The 23,339-nt window shown below is 39.5% G+C and overlaps 1 protein-coding gene across 1 annotated transcript; it reads left to right on the top strand.

Annotated features, from left to right (window-relative positions):
• Positions 1-1,929: 1,929 nt before the first annotated feature.
• Positions 1,930-18,505, top strand: UBE2I (ubiquitin conjugating enzyme E2 I). The gene is made up of 7 exons (XM_044657109.1): positions 1,930-2,093; positions 8,883-8,961; positions 9,175-9,258; positions 11,793-11,865; positions 13,202-13,311; positions 13,487-13,566; positions 17,850-18,505. Exons 2-7 carry the CDS (start codon positions 8,896-8,898, stop codon positions 17,911-17,913), a joined length of 477 nt encoding a protein of 158 aa, XP_044513044.1. The 5' UTR covers positions 1,930-2,093; positions 8,883-8,895; the 3' UTR covers positions 17,914-18,505.
• The last annotated feature ends 4,834 nt before the right edge of the window (positions 18,506-23,339 follow it).

The raw sequence follows: 23,339 nt of genomic DNA, 5'->3' as shown, positions 1-23,339 counted from the left end.
TTTTTTTTTTTTTTTTAAATTGTGTCTGATTCTTCATGATCCCATCTTGGCAAAGATACTAGAGAGGCTTACCTTTTCCTGCTTCTGTTTATTTTACAGATGAAGAAACTGAGGTAAACCGGGTTAAATAATTTACTCAGGGTCACACAGTTAGGAAGTGTCTTTAGTCAGCTTTGACTCTAGGTTGGGCACTCTCTTCACTGTGACACCTACTCATGTCCAAAAATAAGATTGCTAATAAAGTAAAATAGCATAACAGCAAAGGAGTAACTCCAGCTGAACTAGTTCCAAGAAAATCTGGGGTGGATCAGGAAAGACTTCATGAAAGAGATGACATCTGAATTGAAGAAACAGATTTTGACAGATGGAGGAGAAAACAGAATACATTCCAGGTATATAGAGAAGCAACCTACACCAAAGAACAGAGGAAAGGTAGATTAGAACTATGTTACGGAGAGTGGTTTGTGTTTTATTGTATAGGCAATGGGGAGCCACAGAAGTCATAAATTACCTTTAGGGTCCTTTCCAGCTCTAAAGTTCTATAATTTCCAAATTTGAGGATCAGAGGAAGGCTTGTTGGAGGAGGTTGCATTTGAACTGGGTCTTGAAAGACTGGATAAGAAAAGTATTTCTGAGGTCTCTTCCTTCTCTGAGACACACTTCTCAGTAAATGTATTTTATCTTAGGGAACAAATGTGACCATTTCAAGCACCAAAGCTGAGTGTCCCTAGCTTCATATTCTAAACTAGTAAATATACTGGCCCCCATTGTTGAGGCTAAAGAGAGAGACTCGGGAGTCATTGGATCTGAATTCGAATGTGACTTCTTACTGCTTGAGTGACCTTGGGCAAGAAACTTGACCTCTCCGAGCCTATGGGTCTCCAACATAACATGTATGGGGGACGCTCTCCAAGGTCCGCGGCAGTTTCTGGGGCTAGAAGCCTACAATTCGTAGGCCTTAAGGGAGGGTGGTGAGAGGCCCTGCCCGAGTCTAACAGGTAGTGCAACCTCGCCCGACCCGGGCCAGAACTGTATGCGTCTCTCGAAGGCTCCCCAGCCAGCTCTGGACCCAAGTGAAGGAAGGAGGAGCTTAGACTACATACAAGAGGGAGGGCCTCGAGTTAGGCTCAGGGAGAAGGGCCATTTGAGGTTCGCCCACTAAATTTCCTCCCCCGCCCTAGCTCCGGGTCCTTCGTCCTCGCCCCTCCCCCACACTACAGACGCCCCTCCCCCATTCTCGTTCTAGCCCCCGCTGTCATTTAGGGACCGTCTACAATTCTGTTTCCGTCTATCCTGAAGGAACAGGAATTTTGTACCGGACTCGATCATTGGTTAAATTCTAGGCAAACCCCGCCCGTTCCTCCAAAGTGACCAATCCGGAAAGGTTTCAGAGGTCTTCGTGTTTGTGGGGGGTCATCCTGATACTGAGATGGTTGGGGTGATTTGTAGGCCTCAGTGGGGTTTTCTCCAAGGTCCTTGGCTCTATCTGACATGGGGACCTCGGGGACCGGAAGCCCTGGGGTCTCCCTCCGAGCATCTGGGGAACCCTTGAGATTTCTTGCGCCCCTTTTTTGTTATTCCTTCTACACGCATTTTCAGATGAACGAGCTCATTCCGAAAGGTAGTTTGTAGACGGTCCCTAATATAAGGGACGCGGCTCCTTTAAGTGCACAGGTGGCTAAGTCCCTGCCTGTGGAAGAAATCGCTCCTCAGGGGTCCCTACGCCCGAAGTTCGTACCCCGTTGCGTTCCCTGGGGAGGCGAACCGGTCTAGCTAGTGGGGCCGGTGGAGCTACGAAGGCACGGGCGAGGAGGGGAGGGGTAAGGGGAGCCGCGGGAGCGGCGGGGGTGGTGGCGGCGGCGGCGCGCGGGTGCAGGCGGGCGGCGGGGCAGCCCGCGGCTCCCTCCCCCCTCCCCCCGCCCCGCCCCGCGCCGCGCCGCGCCGGGGTCCTGCCGTCCTGGGTCCGGCTGCGCGCGGAGCGGGCTCCGGAGGGAAAGTCCCGAGACAAAGGGAAGCGCCGCCGTAGCCGCCGACCATCCGGGCACCTTCCGCCTCGATCCGGGACACTTGCCGGGGGCCGCGGCCGCGCTGAGGTGAGGCGACCCTCTCTGGGCCGGGCCGGGCCGGGCTGCGCTGAGCTGGGCCCGGCGGCAGTAGCGCTGCTTCCCTCCTCCCTCTCCCTCCTCCCTCCCTGTCGAGGCCCGGCTCGGCCCCGCTCTCTCTGCTTCTCTGGCCCCTCGCGGCCATCGGGCCGGATCTGGCCTGGAAAATGGAGCGGTACTGACTAGGCTTCGCGGCCCCTGGGACCGGCTGGGACGCTCCCCTCTCCGGGGACTAGGCCGGTCCATCTCGGCACATTTGTCCGCCCCGAGGAGGCCAGGGTGGGGGTTGGGGGACAGGCTGGCCTTAGCTGCCAGCCGCCCTGCTCCATCCGTCCCTCCTGGGAATCCTCGAGGCCGCTCTTAAAGTAGGTAGACGGGGAGGACGCATCCTCCTCTCCATCCGTGAAGAGGAGGTCACCCTAGCCAAGAGATCCCCGACAGCAGGGACCAAGAGTTCATTTTGTTCAGTACTCCCCTTTTGCAGATAGGGAAACTGAGGCTCAGGGAGGTGAAAGGGACTTGCCCAAGGTCACACAACGATATTGAGTCTGCTCCATTCCTTGGCCTCCTGAGGTTGTTTTCATTTACTTATTTATTTATTTTTTGCATTAAGTTTTGCCAGTAGGGAGATGGAGAGACTTGGGAGAATACGAGATATTTAGGTTTTTCTGGAACTGGATAGGGGCGGGTAAAAATATTGCAAAGAACTGCCCTAGGAATGTGTTGGGTTCCTTAAAAACAGTATAAAAAGGCAGTTGGAAATGTACTCCCTGAAATGTTCCACGATGTCTCTCAAAACACCCTTCCCCCATCCCATCTTTTTCTAACAATTTTGATTGATTAGATTTAAGGAGTGATGGGACACTTTAGCTCAATACAAGGGTTCTATACACAGTTGAGGAACTTAAGGCCCCCAGAATTGAGGTTTTCCCCCAGGTATGGACCCAGATATCCTATGCTCAGGCAGTGGCATTGCAACCAAAATAATAACCACGTGAAACTTTAGTAAGAGGCAGGCTCAGGGAAGGGTGAATTAGACAAAATCCCCTCTGCTGATTACTGATGTGATTTTTAAAATTACCTAACCTTAGAGAGAATTAATTGGGTTATAAAGCTTCTAGGTGGTAACTGTACTTTTGATTGCCTTCTCTTTTTTTGACCCACCTCCAAAAAGAAAGAAACAATCCATCAGGTCTTTGAAAGGGATGCACAGCCAAAACATGATTGGTCAGATTAAGACAACCATTGGAACACTTTTTTTTTTTTTAAATTAAGTATTCTTCTAATCTCTGGGCTTTACACACATATGCTTTTTTGGAAGTGTGAATAATCAAGCTTCTCTACCTTTATCTTTGAATTCTTGACACTTTTTAAAGAAAAATACCCATTTTCTCTCACATTCCTGGTAGTGTCTTAGAGATGTCCTATCTGTTTAGGAAGTGAAAGGAAAGGCCAAGTTTTCAGTTGAGAGAGGAAAGCAAAGTTGGCAAGAAAACAAATATACAATAAATCCACCCCAATAAAAGATTTAAAAAAATTATTTCTTTGGTTCATAGGCCAGGTTTGCATTCTTAAACATATAGAAAATTAAAAAACAGCACATAGAAATAAGACTATGGGTCTTTTTTTGGTTTTAGTGGCTTAAGATCAAAGCAAAACATTGCTGAGATTGTAAATTTTCCTAAAATATGTTAATTCCAGATGATGGTCTACATTAAAACTTTTTTTACATTTTTGTTTTTCAAAATCAACATTTAATAGTGTTGTAATGAGAGTGATTAGAACAAAGTGGTATTTAAAATATGGTAAAGTAAGATGTTCAGGTCCATAATTTTAACTTTTTTCTTTTCTTTTTTTTAAAATGTAAACCTTTCCTTGACTAACAAAAGGAATGATGGCTTAAAAGCATTTTAAATGTTTCATTAGTAGGGAAAGTATGTTAGGTTCTGATGTCAAGACAAACCTTTTTTTCAAACCCTTACCTTCTGTCTTAGAATCAATACTGTACATTGGTTCTAAGGCAGAAGAGCAGGAAGGGCTAGGCAATGGGGGTTAAGTGACTTGCCCAGGGTCACACAGCCAAGAAGTGTCTAAGGTCAGATTTGAACTAGGGCTTCCCATCTCTAGGCCTGGCTCTTGATCCACTGAGCTTCCTAGCTGCCCCCATGAGAGACTTTTCTAGGATTTAGCTAAATTTTTAATTCACTACAAATTTGTTGTAATTGCAAAAGTAGATCACATCCCAGAGACTTTGAGTGGTTAGGAAATAGATGCTTCAGAATGGTTTAGGTTTCTAGTTCTGAATTGTTAAACAGATGCATCAGAACTTAGTTTCACTAAGTGATGGATCACATGTTTACTATCATGTACCTGAGGATCATACCAGGATTGATGAGGAAATAAAGTATTTTAGGTATGATTCAGGCCATCATTTAAGGATTAAGCCAATTAAAGGGTTTGTAAGGAAGAAAAACTTGGAACATTGCAATGTTGTAACTCAGATCATACTTCTGGAGTATTTTTATCTTGTTTCTAAACACTCAATAATGTTATTGTTACCTCTTCATTACTTAATTTTTCTGTTTTTAAACTACTAGGAACATTTGATTAGTTCATTAAGTGCTTCATTTCTGAGGTTAGATCATTTTTAAAGTGGGACCTTATGTTGGTAGTTACTTATAACTAAAAGGTAATATCTAACTTTTCCCTTGAATTCTAGAATTGGAAGAGTCTTTACAGTTCTTACAGGTGTAGGTTCTCCTTAGTAGCATTTCCAAAAAAGCAGGAAGCACTTTGCCTAGTATCTAACCAGATTTTTAAGGGCAACAGGTAATTAGATTAAGACTAATGGAGTTGGACTTAAACTTGAAATATTACTTTATCCAACAACTACTTGTCTTCATTCAGGCTACAAATAATTTTAGGAAAAACCATATGATTTGATTTTTTATTTTACTTCATTTTGCAGATAGTTAGGCTTGTGTTATAGAACTGAAGTAAGCAGTTCTTGTCCAATATACCTGTGGAATTAAAGGCAGTTTAGATATAGAATCTAGAACAGGAAGGGACTTTAGAAATCATCTAATCCAATGCTCTCATTTTACAGATAGTGAAATTGAAACCCAGATAGGTTGAGTGAGTGTCTTAAAGTCTTCAGGTAGTAAGCTGCAAAGCCTGGACTCAACTCAAATCCTTTGATTCCAAAAGTAATTTTTCTTTGCCTTTTTCCTTTCTTTTCTTCATAATTATACTTTATGCTTGCCTATTGGCATTGCTTATTCTTATTGACAGACCTCAAAACTATATAGGTTTTTGACCTTTGCACTACTGGATAGAACAGTGGTCTAAGAATCAAAAGACCTATTTTGATTTCAAGATCTTACTGGATGACCTTGAACAAATGATGTTTCTTTTTTCATTTCTTTATCTTTGAAATGCCTGTGTTGATTTTTTTCACCCTCAACCCCTAAGGATGTTATAAGGATCAAATGAAATTTTTCTGAGTTTATTGAGCACTCGAGCTCTTGCAGCAGTTTGTAGATTTAAGGTGGTTCAGGATTAATATCTTTGAAACATATGCTACTAAATTTGAGGTTTTGTTTTTATTCATTTGTGACGCTTCAAAACATGGTTAAAAAACCTTGGAGATGTGTTCAACTATATGTTGCCTTCCTTAACTCTCTTTGAATCTAGATATGCAAGACTCAATGTATATTTGTGAGGAAGGAGATAGGGCAATAAAGGATCAATACATGGGAAAGAAATGGACTAGCTAGAATTCTGGAGGAATACTTTTTAAAAAATAGTAAGCATAGTAATCATGTAATTTAAAGCACTGTTAAAATTAAAGAAGATCAAAAAATCACTTGGTTCTTATGTATTATCTTCAAGGAGCTTATAGTATCTTTGTTTTGTTTTTCATTGAATTTTTATTTTATTGTCTCAATTACAGGTAAACAATTTTTAACATTGGTTTTTTTAAAATGTTGAGTTCCAGGTTCTTTTCCCTTCTTTTCCTTCTCCTTGAGAAGGCAATTTGATATAGACTATGTATGTGCAGTCATGCAAAACATTTCCATGTTAGCTATGTTGCAAAAGAAAATGCAGATAAAAAAACAAAACCCAAGAACAAAGAAAGAAAAAAAAATGCTTCATTGTTTTTGGGCAATATTGGTTTTTTCTCCAAAGGTGGATAGCATGTTTATCATAAGTCCCTTGAAATTGTCTTGGATCATTGTATTGCTGAGAATAGCTAAGTCATTCATAGTTGATTATTGTATAGTATTGTTATTGCTGTGAACTGTGTTCTGGTTCTGTTTATTTCACTTTACATCAGTTCATATAAGTCTTCCCAGGTTTTTCTGAAATTATCCTGCTGGCCATTCCTTATAGCACAGTAGTTCATGTTCCACATTTTGTTCACCTGTTCCCCAATTGATGGATTTTCCATCAGTTTCCATTTCTTTGCCACCATGGAAAGACCTGCTATAATAATTTTTGTACGTATAGGTCTGAAGGAGTACTATTGCTAAAAGCATTGATTCTGCCCAAGTTTGATGGTTTATCATTTGGATGCATTTGTGTGTGTGTGTGTGGAGAAGGATTAAAAGGCTTCAGGGTAAAGCTGACAGCCTGTAGTAAACACACACTAGCAATTCTTTAAAACCTAGTTCTTTCTAGTAATTTGTTTGGAGAGCTTTTATTGGGGGATAAAATTGATTCATTCTTGTTTTCCTGGAATAAAATAAATAAATATATATTACATATATTATATATAGATATATGATGTGTTGTTCTTGGACTAGTTTGCTTTGTGTTAGCAAGGATAGAATGGTGAGATTCAAGCAATCAGCATTGTCCTTAGTAAAGTGAATGGGGGTGGAGGTTATAATTGGGTAGAGGGAAATATTTAAGCCATTATTAAGTGACAATTTATAATATATGGGGCTTTCACTTTTCTGTACTGGACTTTCTTGCTATTGTAAGGGTTACTGCCCACAGCATCATTGTGAACCCTTGGATTCTAGTACCAATACTAAAGATACTTTGTGCTTTACATGGGATGGTTCTTTTCACTAGAGTTGGGTGGGAGGTCTTTAACCTTACATAAGGCTTAGAAATGAATAAAGTAGATGTACTAATTTATACTACAGGATTTTCACTGCTACCTTTTCCCTGAAGGAAACATACATTCAATACAAAAACTTGTGACTGCACTGCCAAGGATGTTCTCTTAATAAATAGTACATCTAATACATAATACTGCAATCTAATCTAGCTTTTGCAGTCCTACTTTTAAATAAAAGATTCCTTTGCCTTTATAATCTTTCAGGGTTAGTACTTGATAGATATATGAGGGTCCATCTGAATAGTTCTTTTTATTTGCACAGGGACACTGACAACCCTTTTAAAGTTGGTAAGGCTGGTAGTTAGTCCTGTTTTATAGATGAGGAAAGGAGTCTGTGGGTTAAGTCACTTCTCTAAGCCTATAGTTTCAATCCTTTCTTCAACCACATTTCACAGAATTTCTGTGTGGATTTGACACAGAATATATACAGGATAGTAGGAACTTGAGTTTCATCTTTTCTTTGTCCTGTGCACTTTGTGAAGTGGCTAATAAGAAAGAAAAGGGCTGCCAGATAGGGGAGTAAGCAAGGTATCTTGATAATATAGTTAATTGCATTTTTGCAGTTTTTCTTTTTCTTCTCTTGGATGGCTTTTTCCCTTTCTTTGTGGATAAGGGAATTCCATTCCAGGTTTTACCCATAAGTAACAACTAAAACTCTTTATTCTTTGAATATATCTTTTTTTCATTCAGGGCCTATATTTGAATTCTGGGTGCCAGGACATGGTTCCCTTACTCTTATTTGCAAAATAAGCAGTTCTCCTTTTTGGAGAAAGATTTCATAATGATATGGTTGGTAGTTGATGCCTAACTTTAGGAGTTTAGGAACAGGGAGCAGAGGCCCAAACTCCAAATTCATTTGATGCCACAGACCAGCATCCTTCCCTGCTATTCTTTAGTCCTTCCAACATCACGATCCCTTTGCTGTTGTGACCTTGTCATTATAGTGAGGTTGTGCTACTAACCAGCTTCAGATCTTCTGGTTTAAATAGGATTGGATTTAATCAGTGAGTATTCATTAAACTCTTAATGTGTATCAAGGCAATGCACTAGGCTCTGGGGTTAGAAAGATAAAATTAAAAACAACCCCTGCTCTTAAATAGCTTATATTCCACTCATAAGAAGGGAAAGATTTGAGTGTTACAATCATACTTTTGTGCTTATGACTCTTTAGGAAGACTCATGGAGGGTAATTGTGTGTGTGTGTGTGTGTGTGTGTGTGTGTGTGTGTGTGTGCGTGCGCGCGCGCGCGCACTTTCTTAGGGTGGATTGAAAGGTTTGGAAATAATACTTTTACCTATAGTCCAGATCTGATGTTCACAGGAACACTTGACAACCTTCTTCCGTGAGGCCTCATTTTGACAACTGCTTTAGCCTTTTGTCAATACAGTGAGCACAAATTTCCTCCTAGTATAGCGTAGTACAAAAATCAAGCACTGGGTGGCGTTAGTTTGCCAGCATTATAATCTCTTGGAGTTAATTTAATTCCTTTATAATTTGTGCTTGCTTGAGGCAAAAAGTAATGGATGAGAATTGTGAGGCTTCTTCTCTCTTCCCTCAAAAAAGTGGTGGTAGGGGGAGGGTATAAAACTAAGCTAGTGCTTTGTAAGAGAGGCAGTAGACTGTCCTAACACTCTCTTTCACATTTGTACTAGAGGGACTTTGAATATGTCTGGAATAGCCCTCAGCAGACTTGCACAGGAGCGAAAAGCTTGGAGAAAAGATCATCCTTTTGTAAGTATAATACAATTTCCATGTGTCATACAAAGTGTAATTTAGCTTTTTCTTAATTGAACTACCAGCTAGGAACTATTTATTCAGGTGTGTGACTTATGTACCAAACTGGTTGATCTAGTTAGTAGGATTTATATTTCTATAGCATTTGAAGTGAGATCTTTCAGTTGATACTTTTGCGCTTTTTTTTTTTTTTTTTTTTTTTAAATTCAGGGCTTTGTAGCAGTACCTACGAAAAATCCAGATGGCACAATGAATCTCATGAACTGGGAATGTGCCATTCCAGGGAAGAAAGGGGTAAGATTTCTCAGTATTTTGCCTTTTCTGCAGGTCTCACCCTTCAACAGAGAAAGGTCAGAATTGGCCTATAGAATATAAAGTGAAAACTTTCTGATATAGCCTTATCCAAAACAGACTGGCTACTTGTTTGTTTTCTTATTTGCTTATACTTCCAAGATATTGCTAATACTTTGGCCATCTAATCTCTTAAACTTATAGGTATACAAGTAGGCTATTTTAGTCTCTGATTGGAATATAGGCCCAGTAGGGTAGTTGAACAATTTTAATTCCTTTATTAGGCTAGCTTATTTCTGTTCCAGTGCTAGAGACTGCAGTTTTAATCCTGGTCAGCCATCTTTAAGGCTGGCTTAGGTGGATCTTGTGCTGGAAGAATAGTACAAAATATGTGCTAACAGTGGGCTAAGATTACATCATTGTCACATATAGATATAATGTGTCTGCATGTTGGTAACCATGTCACTTTGTATGTTTATGGCAGTAATTAGAGGGAGACACTGTGATACTCTGTTACTAATTTGTTTCCTTTAGTGGAATTACCAAAGTAAGGCTTTGGATGATAATTTGAAGAATAGCTTGTAGATTTTGTGATCTAAAATAGATAATAGGAACTTCTTTCCTAGAGACTTTTGGAATTGCGACAAATGATATTTTGGTTCAAGTGTTAGCCATAAAGTGATCTCATCCTTTGAATTCCATGAAAAAGAATTATGGTTATCCTCATGGATTCTAGAAATTTGGAGATGTTGCTTGTTTCAGTCAATCAGCAAATATTAAGTGCCTGTTTTGTGCCAGGCACCCATCTAGGTCCTAGAGTACAAACACAAAGCATGATCTACTATCAAGAAATTTAAAGAAAGTAATTCTGTGATGGTCAACATTTCTGACTCTTTGGAACTAAGGAATATCTGCTGAATTACCATATCGTTTTGACCTAACTCCGCACATTAAAAGACAATACTGTATCCCAACCATTCTATGCAGCCTTACCCCCCCCCCCCCCCCCCACCCTCCTCTCCCTGCCCCCTCATTTACCCCCATTAAACTATCTGGAATGGGTCTTTTTAGATTTGGCTTTATAAAAAGCAGCCTCTTATTCCTTTCTTTTGTGAGTGATCAGAGGAGGATGTATAAAGTACCTAATACCTTTATTTTGACCATCTGCCATTGCTTCAGCCATTCTCTAACACCCTGTTTCCAAAATAAAGTAGGTACATTTCCCAGAGAGAACTTTGGCAGAGTGGTGTTTCAAAAGTTAAAATATGGTTGTGTTTCTTATACTAGGGCCTTGAAATGCTTCTGAAATGAGGCAAGGAACACAGCTTTTGTTTTAACGGCCAAAAATCGCCTACTCACCTAAGATGAGCAACAAAGAAACTGTATCTAATAGAAATAGGAAAACTAGGCTAGCAAAATGTAGCCACAGATTGTAATCTTTTATAGTCTTGCCCTTCTTTGCCAAAACCCTATTCATGGGATTTAGAACTTGGGAATTTATTAGTCCAGGTCATTTTTTTAATACCATTGCTTTTAGTGTTTCTGTGGTAAATAGATGCAAAGCATTGTTTTCCATTAAATCCCATCATCTATAAATCCTAATTGTGATTTTTCCTCCCCACTAGAGTATAGGTCTAACTTTGTCACTCTCTTGCTCAGTAAACTCTAATAGTCTCCTCTTACTTCTTGAATCAAAGGTAAAATCCTTTGGTATTTAAAGCTCCTCTTTACCCAGACCATTCCTCCCTTTCAATTCTTTTTTTCATTCTATTCTATAACTCAGCCATACTGTCTTTTTATATATACAAATATATAAAAATAAAACCCTTTCCATTTTAGTGACAACTAAGACAAAAGGGCAAAGGCCAGGCAGTTGGGGTTAAGTGACTTTTCTACAGTCACAGAACTAGGAAGTATCTGAGGCCAGATTGAACCCAGGTCCTCCTAACTCCAGGCCTGCCTGGCTCTATCCACTGCGCCACCTAGCTGCCCTCCTACTGGCCTTTGAACACCACACTCCACCTTCTATCTCCCATGCCTTGAATGCACTCCCTCCCATTGTTTGATTCTTAGAATCCCTGGATTCTTTTAAGCTTTAGCTCAAACATCACTTACTGTAGGAGGCCTTTCTTGGTTCTCTCTGGTACCACCACCTCAAAGGTTACCTTCCATCTTCTCTGTATTTATATTCCGTGTATCTGATCTTTATATATTGTCTTTCCTCTTTGGAATATAAGCTTTAAGGGCAGGAACAGTTTTTGTTTTTGCTTTTGTTTTGTATTCTTGGCCCTTAGCACAGTGTCTTTTTGGCACATAATAAGTGCTATTAGTAAATTCCTTTTTATTAATTGAAATCATGTACAGGTACTTGGTTCTCTGTTAGCTCTACCTGTATATTAGGCAGTTTTATTTAGAGTAACAATCATACCAGACAAATCTGGGGTGTTTAGTAGAAATCAGTAATCAGCCTCCCTGTTTCTGCTTATTCTATACTAGAGGCAAATGACATGCCTAACTTTGGTTTAATTCCCTGGCAGACACCATGGGAAGGAGGTTTATTTAAACTACGGATGCTTTTTAAGGATGATTATCCATCTTCACCACCGAAATGTAAGTATAGTAAAGTCTTAAGAAGGCAGGGTCTTCTTAACAGTTTATTACAGCAGTAGCCAAAGACCTCCTGAGATCATGTGATTGCTAAAGCCTCTTGGCTTACCAAACGACAATTATTTAGCCATTAAGGGAAACTGACTGGGTGGTTGAAATGAATGTGACTAACTTAAGATTCATTCTGATTACTACCTCAGATGCTCCATAGCCACAGAATTTGAACCACAGAAACTTGTGTTCTTTGTGCACCAAGGTTGTGAGGTCTTGGCCTGGAAATTGCAGATATTACCTGCTCGAAACAGTACTTTTTGTGCCTGGGGATTTCACTTGGCTTTTCAGAAATTCTTAGTTCAATTACAAGCCTCATTTGTTGTCTACTGTTGTTTGTATCTTGGATAACACAAACCTCTAAACAGAGGGTAAGTTTGGAGAAAAGATGCAACCACATTTGAAATTCAAGATCCTCTTCAGAATTTTGATATAAATTTTGTGACCAATTGCTTGCAGCAAAAATTGTTGATTTGAGTGAACCTTCAGAGTTATTTTCCTGGAAAATTCTTCCAGTACTATTGGATTATCTTTATTCTAAATTAGTGATATATTCCACACCAATTTAAAACTCAGAATATGAATTTATCACTGAACAGATGGCCTTAGATTAGGTTGCCCAAGTCCTATAATGCATTGACAGTTCCATACCCACCCATGGGACCACGAAATGGTCAAACTAAAAAAGTATTTCAAATATCTTTTCTTTTTAAAAATGAAGAGAGAGAGTATGAGTGATTTATCCAAGGTTACTACACAAGGCAGTAAGTGACAGAGCCAGGAGTTGAACTAGATATCCTGATCAAGTCCATTATTGTTTTTACTATACCATAGAGCAGTCAGCATAGTCTCTGGCTACATTGTGAAGGTGTGCATCATAAAAAGCAGGGGTTGGGGAAGGAAATCATTTTGGTTCCATTAATCCCCTTAGGAGAAGGGAACATAAGGAAGCTATTCTAGGTTGCCTCCATTCCCATAATCTCTGGACTACTTTCTAGCTTTATTCTTCAAATTATAAAGTAGTTTTTTTCTTTTTCCCTCTTTCTAGTCCATGTCCCTCTCTCCAGTTGTAATTTTGTCTCAAAAAGCTGTTAGCATTTTCCTCGTGTTTCACAAGGGTTCTGAGGAATGACTATTGATGTTGGGATTTGGGGGCTGGGGACCTACTAAATCTTAAATAGACTTAAGATGTGGTAACTACTGTAGGCTTTAGATCTAACAGCAATACCTATTTCTTGGGAAATGCATTGGAACTCAATATTTTAATTTCTTTTCCATAATTATCTAGGTAAATTTGAACCACCTTTATTTCACCCAAATGTGTATCCTTCTGGCACAGTGTGCCTGTCCATCTTAGAGGAAGATAAGGATTGGAGGCCAGCAATAACAATTAAACAGGTAGGGAAATCTTTTCAACTAGAGGGTTGGCAAAAAGACTTCTTGCCATTTTAAACAACTACAATGAAGCTGCCTCTGCAGAAACTACTTTTTTTTGCTTTTGCTTTTTTTTTTTGTGGTGGTGGTCTTTGTTTTTAGAAAAAGCTTGAATTGACTTTTCTTTTCTCCTATACAGATCTTGTTAGGAATACAGGAACTTCTAAATGAACCAAATATTCAAGACCCAGCTCAAGCAGAGGCTTACACAATTTACTGGTTGGTAGTTCATTCCAGTACTTGTTTTTATTGTGTGTAATTTGTTTCTTTTTACTTGTCTGCCTTTGCCAAAAAGCCGGTTCTAAAAAAAATTGAACCTTGTTTGGGAGGGTTGGTGAAAGAGAGCTAAATGTTATTGTGAGATATCTGAGAATAGTTGGGTCTTTATCCATTTTGTTCTCTGGTGGTGAGCAATAGTAATACCAACCCTTCTGCTGTTTGTAGCTTTCCTTAAAATTAAAGGGAAAGAGACTCTGTTGCTTAGTTGTATTGACTAACCTACACTCCTACCTTACCATGTAGTGAGAACTAGTGAATCTTGATGTCCATGGAGAATATTGATGAAGAATAGAATAGGTATATGTGTGTGACAAAAGAATGCTTATATAAGTCTTATCTTTTTGTAGGCATAGAAAAAACAAACCTGAGAGATTTAGCTTTTATAATTTTGATGATGTCTTTTCAACTTTAGTTCCTCATCTACTTTTACCTTCTTAACTTGCCAATTAATCTCCTTATTCATCCTCCTTTCGTGTCAGCTTCTAATTAAAATTGGGTTTATTTCTACATAATTTTCACCATCCTTGGGTCATAGATCCCTGGTATGGTTTATTTAGATTCCCAAACATTTATTTTATCAAACAGGATGAAAGGAAAAGCACATCTTGTCCAGAGAGGTAATCTGTCCAGTCTCTATCTGTGCCAACTGTCTCAGGGTCTTTCCTGTCTGCTTCTATGATTGTAGAGGTACTGAATCTTCAGGCATTCTGGGGGGAGGGTGGGTTATAAGATTTTTCTTATCTCAGTTTTCCATGCCTTTTGAGTTTAAAAATCTATCTTATCTTTTCTCCTTCCCTCAAGGCCATATACACAAGTTATCTGGGTTTGGGAGTCAACTGAGAGATGATGAAGGGAGCATGGAATATAGGAAAAGCAGCCAATTGTTTCAGTCTTGGTATGAGTGATTTAGTAACCTGTCCTGTCCCTTAAATATATCCTCCTTAGGAGGAGGCAAGGATGGGGGCTACAATTCGATAAGAGATGTGCAAGTACTCTTCACTGCCTTATACATCCAGATGGGAATGGGGCTGATACTGAGTAACATGATGTATTACTCCCCTGCCATTGGGAGACAAAATGACTGCTGTGTCTGTGGTGGGGAAGAGCAGAAATTCTTGAGTAAAGGGACTCATATGAAGGGGGGGAAAGTAAATATTTTTTAAATGGATCATGGTCCACATTTGGGAACAAGGTACAACTATACCTCTCAGGTAAATATGTTATAACATTTTGGAGGTATAGAAATGACTATGGAATAGGATTGATTATGTAATTTTTCTAAGAATATTCACTGTAAGATTCCTTTAAAAAATAAGCTCCATGGGGGCAGTTAGGCAGCTCATTGGATTGAGATCCTGGCCTAGAGACAGGAGGTTCTAGGTTCAAATGTGGCCTTGGACACTTCCTAGCTTTGTGACCCTGGGCAAGTCATTTAACTCCCACTGCCTAGCCCTTACCACTCTTCTGCCTTGGAACCCACACTGTATTGATTTTAAGATGGAAGGTAAGGGTTTGTTTTTTGTTTATCCTTTTTGTATTCAGTTTATAAAATTTAGAGAGATATATCTATTTAAGGTAGTATTTCAATAGAGTTATGACTCTATTCTAGGGGGAGGCTATAAATACTGAAGTAGAGCCAGATGAACACATGACCTTTTATACGCATGGAACAGGTGAGCTGGGGTAAAATTAGTGCCAGCAAATCACAAAATGGTGTTCATTCAACTTGGCAAGGGTGTATCTTCCTAGGGAAAATCAACCTTCTTGGGATTTCACCACAAATGTTTTTACTTGGAATCTAAACTTAAACTTGGGCTCTTAGATTTTATTTTAAAAACCGTTAACTTGCAAAACTTGGGTCCTCTTGTTGCTCCATTTTCATGAAAAGCTAAACTAATCTGTTATTTGCTCTAGGTCATGGGCAAAACCCATGCCTTTCTCGAAACAGGCCTCTCGAAGGGCTAATAGAGCAGCCTGCCACATCTAAGAAAGGAGGGTCCAAAAGTCAGTGTGGAAGAGTTAGTTTGAGGAGCAACTTTCAGTCCTTTGTCTTTGCTGGAAATGCAGGCTTCACTGTAAGGTTTTTTACAAAAGAATAAAGACCCTGATTGAGGGTCAGATATCAATTGTTTCAGAAATAGCATTCAGCATCTTTAAAAAAATTTTGGGTGATGCAGCATCCTTAGGGATATATAGCCCAATAGGAAAGTTGGATGGTAGTTCATAGTTTCTCTAATCTAAGAGTTAAAATTAGGCTGGTAGCAGATTAGGTACTTTTAGTGCTGGGCAAAATTGTGAGATAGCCAACCATTTCTTTGGTCATCATCTCCCCCCTTCTGTCAGGAAATTCCTATAGTAAAGACATCTGGGTTCTAATGTTCATGCATCTATGAGTAAATGTGAAATGAACTAGCCAAGTAATAAAAAAGTGGTTGGCATAGTGTATTTCTGTCAGGTAGTGGTGATGCAAGCTTCTTAATGTCTGTTAATTAGTCATGAGTTCAGGAGAGAAATTCTATAAATATTTCCTTTCTCAGTCAGTTCCCAAGATGTTTCCTGCTCCTTGCAGCAATCAAATATAAAATAGTTCACTCTTACTACTGTGTTACCAAAATTTAAAACCAAGTAGGACCACAGGATTACAGATTCAAAAGTGGAAGAACCTTTCTACAGTCCCTTTAGTTAAGTTCCCTCATTTGACAGATCGGAAATTGAGGCCTAGAGAAATTAAAGTACTTGTCCAAAGTTACACAAGCAGTAAGTGTCAGAGGTGGTACTGAGATTCCAAGGTCAGCCCCTTGTCCACTGCGCCATTTCAATTATTTCCATTTATAATTACAGTCCAAGATTTTCCCTCTATTAGTGGTTGTGGAAGTGCTGACCACTTTTTCTTTTGAAAATGAACCTTGTGTGCTTCTCCCACTCCAGCACATCCTAAAGGACAGGTAAAGATAACCTCCAGGGGTGAAAGAAAAGTTACAAAGGATTACATTAAAAACTGAAAGAAATCAAAAGCTATTTATGGCTTATCTCAAGAATAGAAATTAGGGGCAGCTACGTAGTACAGTGAGTAGAGCACCAGGCCTTGAGATAGGAGGATCTGAATTCAGATGAGGCCTTAGACCTTTCCTAGCTGTGGGACTCTGAACAAGTCACTTAACCCTAGTTGGCTAGGCCTTATTGCTCTTTTTGCCTTGGAATTGATACTTAGTATTGATTCTAAGACAGAAGTTAATAATTTTTTTAAAAAAAGTAGAAATTTAACGACTTACCTATGGTGTGTAGCCAGAATTTTGTTTATGCTTTCCATTTGCATCCCACTCTCCTCACTATAATTAATGGTTTTAATTTTTCCTGTACTAAGCCAATGTATACTATCCTAAATGTTGTCTTTTGCCATAGAAACCAAGAGATTTGAATGAATAAAACTTTTGTGTGTATGGTCATTGAAAGGGGTAGTGTGATTTTGTTGGTGTAGGAAATGTTGTCAGATGCTAACACAGCCAATAAATGCTCTCTCTTCTGTCCTATTCTCCTTTTGCACATGCTCATGAGAAGGCAGTGTAGTCAATTGTTATTGTCATTTAGCTGATGTTAACTTGGTATTCTCCTACATTGTTAACCTACTCATTGGGCAGAGTTCAAATGGTGGATTCTTCCCAAAGTGAACCTTGCCTCTCCTACAAAAATGGTTCATCCCTCTTACTTACCTTCCCACTCCTATCTTTAGGACTTACTGATGTCTATTTATAGATTCCATTTAAAATTAATTGTGTCTACTACTTTGCCTCTGCCTTAACTTTCTTTTTTCATATAGTAGTTGCTGGGCCTGTTCATATCCTGCTTCTGTCATTAAACTACCTCTGTGACCATGAGCAAGTCACAGCCTCTCTGGGCCTCATTCTCCTTATCTATAAAATGAGATTTTCTTAAATGACCTCTTATGCCCCTTCCAGCTCTATGATTTTGTAGTTCTTCTGGCTCTCATGGTCCTATGAGGGCATTCACCTACTTATTATTTCTAGAACAGTCTTCCTCTAACTTGACTATTTTTTCCCTTCTGGATTCTTTTCTTGCCCTGGGCTGAGTGTTCTTCCTTCATGGATTCTGTGTACAACTTATCTGAGATCTATGCAAAACTAAAACGTTCATGGTCGGGTCATAGGAACTGGTTTATCTAATGTGCCTTTCTCTCTTTCTTTCTCTCTTTTTTTAAACCTCAGCCAAAACAGAGTGGAATATGAGAAAAGGGTTCGAGCACAAGCCAAGAAGTTTGCACCCTCATAAACATCGATCTTGTGGCATCTTAAAAAGGAAGGGATTGGTTTGGCAAGAACTTGTTTACAAAATTTTTGCAAAATCTAATGTTGCTATGTACAATGACTATTCACTTAGGGGAGGGGGTTGTGTGTGTGCCATTTTCCATTTTCGCCACTTGTATACAGTTCTGAATTCGCTGAATTGCCCCCAGTTTTTTCATACAGGGTCTCTTCCTTCAGTCTTTTGTATTTTTGATTGTTATGTAAAACTTGCTTTTATTTTAATATTGATGTCAGTATTTCAACTGCTGTAAAATTATAAACTTTTATACTTCTATAAATTCCCTAGTATCTAGTTTCCTTTGCTCTCTGATGCAGGCATGCTTACAAATGTTTAGAACTCTATTTAGCCTCTAGCTGGCTGTATGAAAAAAAAAATTCATAACCTCACCCTTTCCCTACCCTTAATTTGTTTTTCTATCTTTCAGAGACTAGGTTATATTGCTTACAAGCCCCAGAGATCCAAAGTCAGCCAGCATCTTGTTTCTGCATCACTTCCTTGTGTTTATATGGCGTTTTGTCTGTGTTGCTGTTTAGAGTAAATAAACTGTTTATATAAAGGTTTTTGTTTCATTATCTTCTTCATTAAAATGAGTGCAAAGAGGAGGCTTCTAGTTTAGACTTTGTCTTCAAACTAATATAGCCACCCTTCTGTTGCCTACTCTGTAAAGACCTCTGTGTATAGATTTATCTCACTAGCCCTTCAAACTAGGGCCAGCCTGGGAGCATTCCAATTGTTTGTTTGGCTTCTCAGTGACCCAGGAAGCCCTGATTGGCTCTTATACCTTGTCCTGATCCTTTTGTAAATATTGCTATGTTTAAAAAAAAAATCTATGTATAAGGGTTTTTTGTTGTTGTTGTTAGGGTTGATTTTTTTGGGGGTTCTTTTCCTCCCTACCTTTGGGGCTATTCAATATTGGACATATTTTAAACCTGGTTAATCTGAATTGGTTTGAATTCTCCCTCTTAAACATCCAACTAAGAGGTTGGTGAGTACATGGCCCATTCTTGCTGAAATGCAGAGCTTCAGTGGTTCCAGGAGGCATTTTGATAACTAAATTCTAAGTACTAAATGCCAGACCAAAACTAAGACTAAATTAAGGTTTAAGAGATTTAGAAGACTGGCTATAAAGCAATAACTGAGCAGGCCAGTCTGACAGCTGGGTATGCCTGGCTAGGGGCCCAAACCTAGATTAACCAGATGATAATACACTTGTGCTGTATACTTTAACTCACTGGTAATAAATGAACTTTCCTCTTATTGAAAATAGCATCCTTCTACTCCAAAGAGATGTATTGCGACAGTGTGATGGAGTTGATGACTTGGATAATGCTCCCTTTTTAATATATTCGCAAACAAATCTCAACTCTTGGAAATGAGCACCATAGGGTGGAAATCACTGCTTTGTGAAAGGAATGACCTCATTCTTCATCTCTCTGTAGGGAAGATCTGGGGAGAAAGCATGTCCCGATTAGTGCCCTCTCCCCATAAACATATTCTTCCTGTTTCTCTTTGTTTGAAAATGTATTGAATGGCTTTGCAAACAGGTTGGAGGTTTGATCCTAAGTCACATGCTTCTGGTATCAATAGCTGTCTTAGAATCAATCACTTGCATGTTCCTTAACATGTGCTCTCCTAGGCAGTCTTTCCAGAGATTCCCCTAGAGTAGGCTTTTAAACCATGTAGGTCACAGGCATTCGCTCCAGCTGCACTCTTTGCCTCCAGTGGTTCAGCCCACAAGTGAAAGTCTGCACGTGTGTCCATCACATAGAGCTTTGGGGTGCAGACAGATGCTTTTAACTCCAGCAGGCAGTTAGCTTTCTATGTATCTAGGGAATAACACTTGTACACGCTTAGTGGTTTCCGTTGCATGAAACTCCAATTGGGCATCTGAATATTGTTTCTGGCACATGCCCTGTAACCCCAGTTGTACACTGAGAATGTAGTGAATCATAGTCAATAAGCATCCAAAGGGCCTTTTCATTTGGCTCTTAAGCTTTCTGAAATTGTTTTCTATTAAATAAGGCCATTCTAATTTTAAAGATTACCTTTATTTTATTGGAACAGGAGACTTGGGGGGAGGGAGGCCTTTTTTTTTGCCCTCCCCACCTCCCTCATCCCCAGCTGCAGAGTATGACTTTGGGGGGGGGTGGGAGGGGAGCTGCCAAGCAGTCTCTGCTCCAGACTTTCAATAGCTGGTTTGCTGAGCCTTTGTCAGTCATGAAAGATGACTCTCACAGCTGTTCCATGCACTGATGTGTGGTGTTTGAATTAAGGGCTGATGTTTGAGGTGGACCTTAAAAGGAATATAACTTTGGGGCATCTCAATAGCTTGGAGTCAAGACTCACTTTAGCTTTGGCTATTGGATTCCACCAGTTTTGGCAAAATGTGTCAGAAGTAGACAGGAATTAAGAGGTGGTGGGAAGTGCCCAGTGTTCATTAAAAAAAAAAAATAAACATTCCTCCCTGATATTGGGAATGTAGGGATCTTAGTGTTTTAAGTTTTCAAAAGCATCAGATGGTGGAATTGACTAGACCTTTTATCAGAGCTATGAGGATGGAGAATAACAGATTCCAAGTTAGAGCAACCACTTTTAAGAATTATGTTAAATACATTGCTCCTTATGAAAATAGACCTTTCTTAGATCAGGGTTCCCACATTTAAACAAGCTAGAAAACTCTTAAATCTAGCTCTCTAGACCCTCTGATCACCATAATGATTGGACAGGAAGTTGAATTGTCTGAGCTGTCTGGTGTACCCTAAGGGAATCAAACATGTCAAAGTTGCTCCAAAGGGACTATTCAGAACAGTGGCTAGCTCACATAATATTGCTGACTTCCTCTATGGAGAACCCATTCATTGGGAAAAACCAATTGGAAGGAAGATGCATGGGCTCCATGCATTCTCCATATAGGGAAAGACTGCTTCTGGCCCAAACCAAACTAACATAATATGGAATAATGGTTTTATTCCCAAAAATATGAAGGTAGATTTCCTATCTAAAATCCCTAGGCTAGACGCCTTCTAGCACATCATCTAGAACTTGGTTCAATTTGAGGTTAATTTTAAAGACTTTTAGGATTTTCATTCACTTCCAACTCCATTTGAGGTACGAGTGCCTTGTTTGCTTGCTTAATATATTTTGTATTGTTCACTAGTTCCTCAGTTTGATATTTGCAATTTATTTATAATGCAAAGAATATGACATGGGTAATTCAGCTGGATTGTATATTTGTAGCCTGCTCCCAGAATGTCTTATTTTGTAATGACTGAACTAAATCTAGTAATAGTTAAACATGTATATGGTTAATATATATGGAAATACAATATATTTTATAGTTAAAAGTATTCTAAAGTAATTGATGTTTCTAGCAAATTGTAGTGATTTAAGGCTAATGAAATGTTTCTTTTGTACCACAATTCTTGACTTAACAAAGATGTGAATCTTGTAATGCGAGGACTATGAAATTTGATCATCCTGTTTTTAAATGTAAGGAAAAAGATTGTGTTCCCAGCATGAGAATCCTATAGTAAGGAATTGTGGGAAATAGGCAACCACTGTATCTGAGAATCCTCTCATTAAAAAATTTCCATAAAATTGACATGTAGGATGTTTCCTTTTCATGCACTGCCCTTGTCGTTCTCCTGGGTGGTAATGAACTTTGGAAGTTTGAGACTGGTGTTGGTATCCTTTCCCTCAAGGGGCTTTCTCCCATCTGTTTCCCTTGGACTCTTTGTAAGTTCTGTACTTCAGTACTTCCCTGACCCAGGAATCCTGGGAGGAGCTCCATGGTAAGAAGAGGTTCGGTTGTGAGATATAACTCCTCAGTGTTTTAGGGATATGAGCTAAATTAACACCTCTCCTTTACATAGGCAACTACAAAACTTGGGGTTGAGTACATATAGTAAACACATTGATTTGCTTTTTGGGACTCTTCACAGGATTTAGGGGATTGGTATCTATCACTTCTCTAAGGAAAGGAAAGAATTGGATACAGCAGCTCAATGGGCAGTGGCCCTTCCTTTTAGGGTTAAAGGATCATAGACTTAGAGCCAAAAGGGACCTTAGAGGTCACTGACTACAACTCCCATTATAGACTTTACAGACAGGAAATTGAAGCTCAAAGAGAAGTGAATTGCTGAGGGTCACATTAATAAGCATCTTCTACAGGATTGGAATTCCAGCCTTGGTGGCTCCAGATCCATTGCTCTGTCAAGGGCTGGGTTATTAGAGGCTTTAGGCTGTTTCTTGCTTCTGGACTCCATTCTCCCCAATTCCCTTCGAAGATACTCCATGTGGGTAGGATGGAGGGAGCCATTATAGAACTGCTGGTCAGTCATAGCATTATTATTTTTTAATATCTGCACTTTCCCTGTCATGGAGGACAGGGTCCTCCATTCCACTTTTTATTCAGGCTCACTAGCATCCATCTAATTGCTATTGAGATGGAGCCAACTGCATGTTTGCAGGACTAGGTTCCTTTTTTCTCAGGCCTCTTATTACATATGATTTAGAGGGTCTAGCTAGTATTTCTATAGTTATCAACCATCTAGAAGTGCTTCATCTATGTTGCAGGGTAGAGAAAGTATAGAAACAATTAGTAAGCACTATTTATCAGGCACTGTGCTAAGAGCTGGAGATACAAGCAAGGCAAAAGACAGTCCCTGCTAACTAGAAGCTCACAGTCTAATGGAGAGAGTCCCTGCAAATAGCTACAAATAAGCTGTGAGCAAGCAATGAAATTGTGGTTTTGGTGAATTTTGTTTCCATGATCTACACTTTTTTTTTCCCCATTAAAAAAGAGCATGGTCATAGCACTTTTAAACTATCTTTTGGCCCTGTATTAAATGAGCAAAGTTCGTATACAAGATCTATGACCTAGACACTAATGATGGTTCTCCTTCCTCTGCTCTTCAGAGTTGTGGCAGAAATTATTTCTGCCTTGTAAGAACTGAGTGACTATCCTTTATTCTAGCCAAGATTGGATTTTGCTGTTCAAAGTCTCAGTATGGATATTCACCACTTTGGATTAATGATGTAAAGCCTTACACCTCAGGTGAGACCCTTAGCAGGAAATTTCTTCTACTTCTTATCAAGACAGCTTAGTTCAGTAGAAAGAATACTGTATTTGGAATTCAGGAACTGGGTTCAAATTCTAACTCTGCTACTTCCTGCTGGGGTTATTTTGGGCAAGTAAGTCATTTAACCTCTTTCAGGCTTAGTTTGCTCATTTGTAAAGTGAGGGAGTTGGGTTACATGGCTTCTGAGGTTCCTTCCAACTTAATCTATTTTCCTAAGATCCATTTCTTCAGCTTCCAGGCCTCCCATAGCCTGGCCGCTCCCTCTTCCTAATTTGATAGCTGTATTTTGCTTTGAGGGCCCCCAAATAA

This window comes from Gracilinanus agilis, chromosome 1, assembly GCF_016433145.1.
Source record: "Gracilinanus agilis isolate LMUSP501 chromosome 1, AgileGrace, whole genome shotgun sequence".
Taxonomy (NCBI): domain Eukaryota; kingdom Metazoa; phylum Chordata; class Mammalia; order Didelphimorphia; family Didelphidae; genus Gracilinanus; species Gracilinanus agilis.
This window is presented reverse-complemented; position numbering and strand designations above follow the sequence as displayed.